The following is a 10,171-nucleotide window of genomic DNA, read 5'->3' on the forward strand; positions in this document are numbered from 1 at the left end:
TCAACCACGGCAGGAACATCTTTGGTTCCCATCAGCGCCACAAAGCCCCCAAGACTCATTCCCCTCTCTTGCTCGCTCATTCAACTCATCCAACCATTCCAAGCTGAAAAGTTGCCTTCTCGGACGACTAGTTCCTAGTGATAGAGTCGAGGTCAGGCACCTCCTTTTGCAGTTCACACTTCACTGGCATCCTCCTTCCGAAACATACTGCACCTATCTATCCCTCTACTTTACGACTGCAAACTTGCAACCTTACACACTCATCATCTCTTTCCTTCCAGCTCCCCCGGTACTCTGATTGAATTCATACAGCATCGACTTGCTATCACCGCATGAATACACTGTGCTCCTCTCAACGCCAGAGCCAATTGATGAAACCTCACCTCACCTCCCTCACCCTTTTCACTCCCCTCTCTTCTAAGCTGATACCCATCTCCCCTTCATCATGCGTCCCGAAGTCGAGCAAGATCTCGCCCACACGCTCCTCGTCGAGCTTCTGGCATACCAGTTCGCCTCGCCAGTGAGATGGATTGAGACCCAAGATGTTATTCTCGAGGCCAACAGGACAGAGAGGATTGTGGAGATCGGACCTGCGGACACACTTGGTGGAATGGCTAAACGGACATTAGCGTCAAAATATGAGGCATACGACGCAGCCACTTCTGTTCAACGTCAGGTCCTTGCATATAGTAAAGATGGGAAACAGATCTACTACGATGTCGATCCAGTCGAGGATGAATCAGCACCTCCAGCAGCTGATGGCAGTGGTAGCGCGGTAGCCAATGCACCCTCTTCTACGCCAGCTACAGCTCCTGCTCCAGCTACTGCTGCACCTGCTGCGAGTGCAGGTCCCGCCGCAGCTGTAGCTGATGTGCCAGTCGCTGCCGTTGACGTTCTTCGCACTCTGGTTGCCCAGAAGCTCAAGAAATCACTCACCGACATTCCCCTCACCAAAGCCATCAAAGATCTTGTTGGGGGTAAGTCGACATTGCAGAATGAGATCCTTGGTGATTTAGGCAAAGAATTCGGATCAACACCAGAGAAGCCAGAAGACACCCCTCTCGATGAGCTCGGAGCTTCGATGCAATCAACATTTAATGGACAGCTTGGGAAGCAGTCTTCTTCCTTGATCGCTCGCCTGGTCTCGTCAAAGATGCCGGGAGGTTTCAACATTACAGCCGTTAGAAAACACCTCGAGACAAAGTTTGGTCTCGGTTCTGGCAGACAAGATGGGATCTTACTCCTTGCCCTGACCATGGAGCCCGCCTCCCGCCTCGGATCTGAAAACGATGCCAAAGCATACCTCGATGACGTTGCCGGTAAATATGCTGCCACTGCTGGCATCGACCTGTCGGCACCAGCAGCTGGCACACAAGGTGGAGGAGGTGCTGGCATGATGATGGATCCTGCCGCCATCGATGCTCTGACCAAAGACCAGCGAGCGCTTTTCAAACAACAGTTAGAACTCTTTGCTCGCTACTTGAAGATGGACCTTCGAGCTGGCGAAAAAGCTTTTGCAGGGTCGCAGGAATCTGCCAAAGCACTTCAAGCTCAACTTGACCTTTGGAATACCGAGCATGGCGAGTTCTACGCATCTGGTATTGAGCCGTCCTTCAATCCTTTGAAGGCGCGAGTCTACGACTCTTCATGGAATTGGGCTCGACAAGACGCCCTCAGCATGTATTATGACATAATTTTTGGACGACTGAAGGCAGTCGATCGAGAGATTGTGAGCCAATGCATTCGCATCATGAACCGGTCGAACCCGCTTTTGCTAGACTTCATGCAGTATCACATTGACAACTGTCCTACCGAACGAGGCGAGACTTACCAACTTGCAAAAGAACTGGGTGAACAACTGATCGAAAATTGCAAGGATGTCCTTGACGAGGCTCCCGTTTACAAAGACGTTGCCATTCCTACTGGCCCTCAGACCACTGTGGATGCCCGCGGAAATCTTGAGTACAAGGAAGTCCCCAGAACCAGTGCTCGAAAGCTTGAACATTACGTTCGCGAAATGGCAGAAGGAGGGAAGATCTCGGAATACAGCAACCGCACAAAAGTGCAAAACGACCTACGCAGCGTGTACAAGCTTATTCGCAAGCAGCACAAGCTTTCAAAAGCATCTCAGCTCCAATTCAATGCCCTGTACAAAGACGTTATTCGCGCGCTAGCCTTGAACGAGAGCCAAATCATGCCACAAGAGAACGGCGAGGTTAAAAAGCCTGGCCGAAATGGATCACTCTCAAGACTAGCAGTGAATGGCACTCCGAAGCCTGGCAAAACCGAGACCATCCCATTCTTGCATTTGAAGCGGAAAGAGGAACATGGTTGGGAGTACAGCAAAAAGTTTACCGGCCTCTACCTTGATGGCCTAGAGCAAACTGCCAAGTTAGGTCTTACATTCCAGGGCAAGATGGCTTTGATGACTGGTGCTGGCGTTGGCTCCATCGGCGCTGAAGTCCTCCAGGGATTGATCAGTGGTGGTGCCAAAGTCGTCGTAACCACAAGTCGATTCTCTCGTGAGGTCACCGAATACTACCAGTCAATGTATGCTCGCTTTGGTGGACGCGGCTCACAGTTGATTGTTGTGCCATTCAACCAAGGCAGCAAGCAAGACCTCGAAGCTCTCGTTGACTACATTTACGATAACAGAAAAGGCCTCGGCTGGGACCTTGACTTCATCATTCCGTTTGCTGCTATTCCCGAAAAGGGCCGCGAGATTGACGGCATTGACTCACAATCTGAGCTAGCTCACCGGATTATGTTGACGAACGTCATCAGAATGCTAGGTGCTGTCAAAAGTCAGAAACTTGAGCGTGGCTTCAATACTCGTCCCGCTCAGGTTATTCTGCCCTTGTCGCCAAATCACGGAACATTCGGAAACGATGGGCTGTACTCCGAGTCGAAACTGGGTTTAGAGACTCTGTTCAATCGCTGGTATACGGAGAGCTGGGGCGACTTTCTCACCATCTGTGGTGCAGTCATAGGCTGGACTCGTGGGACTGGCCTTATGAGTGGCAACAACGTTGTTGCGGATGGTGTTGAGAAGCTTGGTGTGCGCACGTTCTCGCAGCAGGAGATGGCATTCAATCTCCTTGGACTCATGTCTCCTACCATCGTCAACCTATGTCAATCCGAACCAGTCTTCGCCGATCTCAATGGAGGACTTCAATTCCTACCGGATCTCAAGGATTTGATGACAAAGCTTCGATCGGAGATTATGGAAACCAGCGCCGTCCGACAGGCTGTCACCAAGGAAACTGCTCTGGAGAACAAGATCGTGAACGGGAAAGACAGCGAGGCCCTTTACAAACAGGTCAAGATTGAGCCCCGTGCGAATCTCAAGTTCGAATTCCCTGAACTGCCGAAATGGAAAGAAGATATCGAGCCTCTGAATAAAAGCCTCAAAGGAATGGTTGACCTCGATAAGGTTGTAGTTGTCACCGGATTCTCGGAAGTGGGCCCCTGGGGCAATTCTCGCACTCGATGGGAAATGGAGGCCTATGGCAAGTTCTCGATTGAAGGTTGTGTGGAAATGGCCTGGCTCATGGGACTCATCAAAAACCATAATGGCCCGCTCAAGGGCAAAACTTACTCCGGATGGGTTGACGCGAAGACCAGCGAGCCAGTTGATGACAAAGATGTGAAGGCCAAATACGAGAAGCAAATTCTCGAGCACTCTGGTATTCGTCTCATCGAGCCCGAGTTGTTCAGAGGCTATGACCCCAACAAGAAGCAGCTTCTTCAAGAAGTCCAGATTGAAGAGGACCTGGACCAATTTGAAGCATCAAAAGAAACTGCCGGGGAGTTCAAGCGCGAGCATGGGGATAAGGTTGAAACGTTTGAACTCGAATCGGGGGAGTATAGCGTCCGCGTCAAGAAAGGTGCAACACTCCTCATCCCCAAGGCTCTCAAATTTGACCGCCTTGTGGCTGGTCAGATCCCCACTGGATGGAGCGCCAAGCAATACGGTATCCCAGACGATATTATTGAGCAAGTTGATCAGGTCACTCTATTCGTCTTGGTCTGCACAGTGGAGTCTCTACTTGCTTCTGGTATCACCGATCCTTACGAGTTCTACAAATATGTGCACTTGTCGGAAGTTGGTAACTGCATTGGCTCTGGAATCGGTGGCACTACTGCTCTCCGTGGTATGTACAAGGATCGATTCCTCGACAAGCCGGTGCAGAAGGACATTCTCCAAGAGTCTTTCATCAACACGATGTCTGCCTGGGTCAACATGTTGCTTCTATCATCTACCGGCCCCATCAAAACTCCCGTTGGTGCTTGTGCAACTGCTGTTGAGTCTATTGACATCGGTTACGAGACCATCGTGGAGGGAAAGGCGCGAGTCTGCTTTGTTGGTGGCTTTGACGACTTCCAAGAGGAAGGCTCATACGAATTCGCCAACATGAAGGCTACTAGCAATGCGGAGGACGAGTTTGCCCATGGACGCACGCCCGGAGAGATGTCCCGTCCTACCACAACGACTCGAAATGGCTTCATGGAGTCTCAAGGCTGTGGCATGCAAGTGATCATGTCTGCTCAACTAGCCCTAGATATGGGTGTGCCAATCTACAGTATCCTTGGTCTAACCGCCACTGCTACTGACAAGATTGGGCGTTCTGTTCCGGCACCAGGACAAGGTGTTCTTACCACGGCTCGCGAGAACCCCGGCAAATTCCCATCACCATTGCTCGACATTAACTACCGAAGAAGACAACTCGACTTGCGCAAGAAGAATATCAAAGCTTGGCAAGAGTCTGAGCTCGTCTATCTGCAAGAAGAACTTGCTGCCATGAAGGCGCAAGCCGAGTTTGGCTTCAACGAGGCGGAATACATGCAAGATCGTGCAGATCACATCGAGCGAGAAGCCAAACGCCAGATCAAAGAGGCGCAATACAGCTTCGGCAACAATTTCTGGAAAAAGGATTCCCGCATTGCTCCGCTTCGTGGCGCCCTGGCAACATGGGGCCTAACTATCGACGATTTAGGTGTCGCTTCCTTCCACGGAACCTCTACCGTTGCCAACGACAAGAACGAGTCAGATGTTATCTGCCAACAGATGAAGCATCTTGGGCGCAAAAAGGGAAATGCTCTGCTCGGCATCTTCCAGAAGTACCTGACCGGCCATCCAAAGGGTGCTGCAGGAGCTTGGATGTTCAACGGGTGCTTGCAAGTCCTCAACTCTGGGTTGGTACCAGGAAATCGCAATGCCGACAACGTTGATCAGATCATGGAGAAGTTTGACTACATCTGCTACCCCAGCAAGTCAATTCAAACCGATGGTGTGAAAGCATTTTCCGTCACCTCTTTCGGCTTCGGACAGAAAGGCGCTCAAGCGATTGGTATCCACCCTAAGTATCTCTATGCAGCACTGGATCAAGCTGAATTTCAGCGATACAAGGGCAAAGTAGAGGCTCGACAGAAGAGAGCCTACCGGTATTTCCACAATGGTCTTATCAACAACACTCTTTTCGTCGCAAAAACGCATTCGCCATACGCCGACACTCAACAGAGCCAGATTTTCCTGGACCCGGACTCGCGAGTATCAGTTGACGAAAAGACGTCTGAACTTACCTTCCCCACCTCCATACCGAAGAAGGTTGAAGATGCAAAATCCAAGTCGACAAAGGAAATGCTCAAGTCCCTCGCTGAGGCTACGGCGTCGCAGGGTTCGAAGGTGGGTGTAGACGTTGAGGAAATTGGAGCAATCAACATCGAGAACGAGACTTTCGTGGAGAGGAATTTTACACCAAAAGAGCAGGCATATTGCAAGAAAGCGCCCTCACCCCAGGCATCCTTTGCAGGCCGGTGGAGTGCCAAGGAGGCGGTCTTCAAGTCTTTGGGCGTATCCAGTAGAGGTGCTGGTGCAGCGTTGTCAGAAATAGAAATCATCAATGATGAGAAGGGTGCTCCAACTGTCTCGGTGAGTCTGGCCACCCTTTCGTATATCCAGCCTTCAAGCTAATTCTTGATTCAGTTACACGGTGAAGCAGCTGCAGCTGCCAAGAATGCTGGTGTGAAGAATGTCAGTGTCAGCATCAGCCATAGCGATACGCAAGCAATTGCTATTGCTGTATCTGCTTTCTAGAGTTGCGGCTATGCTGGATCTTTTTTACGTGTGTATAGTTATCTCATTTTCATGCGCAGCGACTGCGTTCGAAGATGGGGTTTGCTTGATAGCAGTTGCATTTGCTTTGTCAGAGATCCGGGGTATCAATCTGGCGTTCAAGCAGTGGATGCAGGGTGGCTTGGTGTCGATAGCTGTCTGGTCATGCCTGAGCAGAAGTTCATGATGATCAGCAAAGAGCTGAGTGGTGTCTAAAATAGATAGACTTCGCTTATTTTCAATATGCACAGTTTATTATGAGCTATTTTCTCGAGTACGTTTGGCTCTTGTGCAGAGTGAAGAAAGCCATACTACGTAGTCTCGTGTTGCGCGACATGCAAACCAGAAATTGGCCGGCAACCTGGAACGGAAGGCCGGAACTCGGAACCGGGTCCTAGCATTTTGCTGGGGCGATCTAGACAATAATGGTTGCTTGGTAAGTAGAATTGGTCCCACGAGGACGGGATGGTGCAGTGTTCTTCTTCATATGGTGTGTACTACGTATACATTTGAAGTAAGGCGTTGGCTTTTGCGCATGGCGTCGGCACGAGGAGCCCCAATAATCTGGTATAGAATACGAGGGTCAGTCTTCCAGGTTTGTCAATATTGGCGTCATTCTTGTGCTCCATCAAGCTTGACGCCGTACACGTGCTGAAATGTCTTTCCACGAATGTGACACGATGAAGCGCACCCGTATGATTTGTTCGGGATGAAAAGTTACTTCTCAGCGGCATTCTTGTCAGTTCCCTATGTGTACGAGTCAGGAATTCAGAGCCCCCTCTTTCTTGGCTGTTCAACCAATTAAAAAGCTTGCTTGTAGTGATCATCACAGGCCTGTTCAAGTGGTCTGTGCTTGACAGAGCCTCCGACCCTCATTTCCGGAAGCAAAGCCCATGGAGCATGGGTGGTTAGGGTGTTGGTTGCTAAATTTGCATCAGGCTCTATTCTCTGAAATCACTGACCAGTCACTACAACATAGAGGTGTATGGGACTTGTAGGGATGATCGCTCGTCCCATGGTCATCCTGCGCCATGCAGCTGATTCAGTCGCATCTGTCTCTGGCCTTCTGAAGCTGAAAACCTGGGTCACAACTTCCTATTTGACAATTGTTGATTCGTCGCCTATTCCGACCTATGGCCAATGCCTCTAATTTGCCCGGCTCCCCAGTATTTGCCCTGCATCTCGGACCCTGGGTGGTGGCGCTCTCCCCTTATTCGCCAGCCACCCGCTTTAGCCTCTTTCTCTCGGCCCGCCATTGCAATTTGACAATTCGCCACGAATAGACTGCTTCCCTCTGAGACATGACTCCTATCCAGCCGCTGGTGCACCTTCCAATCATCTAGTCGAGCTTCCGAGGTTGACTCCACGTGAAAAGGGCCAGCACACTGCGAAAATGCGGCATGCGACATCCAGCCCTACAACACATCTAGAAGCCTTTTGGCCTATTTTGACCCTATCAGCGCCTACCTTGACCGACTATTCATGCAGCTATCACCGTACGATGAGACAAATGCAGAAGCGTCTAGTAAAAATGCATCAAGCGGTTCCCCGCCCACAGCTAAGCTGTCGATCCTACGTGGACCAATTCCTGCACGGAAGGGGACCAGGATGACCTGTCTTACACACAACCACTTCGATGGAATGTATAAACACAAGGTGATGTCCTGTATGTGTCTGGAAGCCGACTTCATGCCTGCTGTGCTACTGCTCTCTCATTTCTAATTCATTCGTTCAATCCATCGCTCGTTGGCACATCATCTACCTAATGGCTGCTATATCTTTTTCGACCAAGCGGGCGACTTTGTATATTTGTCTCGTCTCTTTAATTATTTGTAACCTTGTCGAAGCTGTTGCGGTAAAGTCATCGAGATCGTCGGAACCCATTATCCCACGCCTGTCATCCTTAAGAATCCGTCAGAGCAATGGATCTTTCACACCTGTCGTTGGTTGTGGAGGTACCGTGGACCGTCGTGCTGTGGATGACCTACAGACCAACCACGGAGATGTCTTCAATATGTTCTTGCTAGCGCTTTCAGCGCTGCAGAATGTCACTGAGAATAACGATAACTCATATTTTCGGGTTGCCGGCATCCATGGATATCCTTTTGCGCCCTGGCAGGAGGACCCAGGCTTCGTTCCGGCAAATCCGAATCGGGGCTATTGCACACACTCGAGTGCTCTTTTCACGACATGGCACCGCCCATATCTCGTTCTTCTCGAACAAATGCTCTGTGACCAAGCCAGATCCATCGCGCAACAATTCCAGGGATACGACGCCGGAAGATGGCAAGCAGCCGCTGAAGAAGTAAGGCTTCCATACTGGGACTGGTCATCGACAACCACTCAATCGCGCATTCCAGCAGCTCTCAAGCAGCCCTCCATTTCAGTTAACACGCCCAGCGGCCAAGCAACCATTGCCAATCCAATGTATAGCTATAAATTCCTCAGCCCGCAGCCGGCTGCATCAGGGTTCGGACCTCAGACTGTTCAAGGCGCTGGTGACGATGAATTGTTTTCGTCCTTCGAGTCTCGGCGCCAAGCCACACTCAATATGTTCACTGGTACCGATTACAACCAATTCAACATCGAGCTTGAGAACATACACAACACTATCCACGTGCAAATCGGCGGAGACATGGTCTTTGTGCCTCGATCTGGTTATGTTCCCATCTTCTTCCTGCACCATGCCAATGTCGATCGATTGACTGCCATGTATCAAGCCACCCACCCTGGTTTGACCTTAACGCCAAGAAGGCGTAGTCCAACCTTTGCTCTGGGTGGTGCCGGCCCGGACGATCTGAACACTCCACTCTACCCTTTCCGGCATCCAGACCGGAGGCTGTGGACTTCGAATGATGTTTCAACTGCAGAAAGCATATTTACCTATGGCTACTCATATCCAGACGTACCACAAGGTCTCCCGAGGCAAGAATTGCAATCCTTCACCACTGAGAGGGTGAATGAGCTCTACGCACCACAACCAGCTAGTCCAGCTCTGGCCAGATTCTTCACAGGCGACGAATCTGGTGTTCCAGGATGTAAGTACAAGTTCCGCTGCTGCTTTCCTGTGTTTGTCGGGCTGACAGTTTCCGCAGCACCGACCACACGTCTCGAATGGTCTGCCAATGTGCAAGTGCGGGGTAATGAAGTGGTCGGCTCATTCCGTATTCAGGTCTTCATTGACGCGTTTCTTGCCGGTGTTGCCTCCAACTTTGCAGATGCGAGGATGCCCATGTCCACTCCCAACGATCAAATCAATGCCTCCCTTCCCCTCACACCGACTCTAGTCAGGCAGAATGTAGGGCTAAGTCCGGACGAAACTGTACCGGTGCTTGAGGAAAAACTCAAATGGGTTGTCGAACGGAGAACGGACGATGGCACTGCCTTCATACCCATCAGTACCGCCGATCTAAGCAGTCTCGTAGTCAGTGTGTTCAGCAATGAGGCTGATTATCCGACAGATACGTCCCAGCTGCCGACCAAGGGAGAACCTGTGACATACTATGAGCCTACTGCAGGCAAGGTCGGAGGCCTCCAACCCGGACAGGGGCCAACGGTTGGAGTCCAGACGGGGAACGGTAATGGGACAAGCCCGGCATCCACGAGAATGAGGAAAGTAAGGCTCTAATGTAATGTATTGTGATGTTTAATGACTTAGCAAAAGAGTAATTTTGGGGAGACAGGTGGATATTCGGGGTGACTGTCTGGCATTAATGTGTAATTCGCTGCTCAGAAACAACTAATGTACGCCTTATGAATCATTACTAACTATCTTTTCCCCCCCCCCAAAAGCTGTAGACATGGACTCAGGAAGCGAGGTGACATAATTCTTGAGACGGATCTTAGGTTAGATTGATGCAAACGAACCGTGACTAATGACCCCCTGATTCTGATACCAATTACTTTCGTGCTCAGGCAGCCTGGGAGGTTGGCTGCTGTGTCGTGACCCCATTGACCACTCACAGAATGTTATTTTCTATCAAGATTGATACAATGACCACCTCGCTGCGCCGATGTCGCAGTAATGCTTTGCTTGATTTCCCCCTACAATCTGCT

At 50.5% G+C, this 10,171-nt stretch overlaps 2 protein-coding genes across 2 annotated transcripts; both read left to right on the forward strand.

Moving 5' to 3' along the window:
• Positions 1 to 445: 445 nt before the first annotated feature.
• EPUS_01913 (Fatty acid synthase subunit alpha) lies at positions 446 to 6,097 on the forward strand (the record flags this gene model as incomplete). Its single annotated transcript, XM_007806649.1, has 2 exons — positions 446 to 5,932; positions 5,987 to 6,097. 2 exons carry the CDS (start codon positions 446 to 448, stop codon positions 6,095 to 6,097), a joined length of 5,598 nt encoding a protein of 1,865 aa, XP_007804840.1.
• Positions 6,098 to 8,129: 2,032 nt separating this feature from the next.
• Positions 8,130 to 9,743, forward strand: EPUS_01914 (uncharacterized protein; the record flags this gene model as incomplete). Its single annotated transcript, XM_007806650.1, has 2 exons — positions 8,130 to 9,153; positions 9,211 to 9,743. The coding sequence occupies 2 exons, from the start codon at positions 8,130 to 8,132 to the stop codon at positions 9,741 to 9,743; spliced, it is 1,557 nt and encodes a 518-aa protein (XP_007804841.1).
• Positions 9,744 to 10,171: the final 428 nt, after the last annotated feature.

The sequence above is a fragment of the Endocarpon pusillum genome (assembly GCF_000464535.1).
Source record: "Endocarpon pusillum Z07020 unplaced genomic scaffold scaffold5526, whole genome shotgun sequence".
NCBI classification, from domain to species: domain Eukaryota; kingdom Fungi; phylum Ascomycota; class Eurotiomycetes; order Verrucariales; family Verrucariaceae; genus Endocarpon; species Endocarpon pusillum.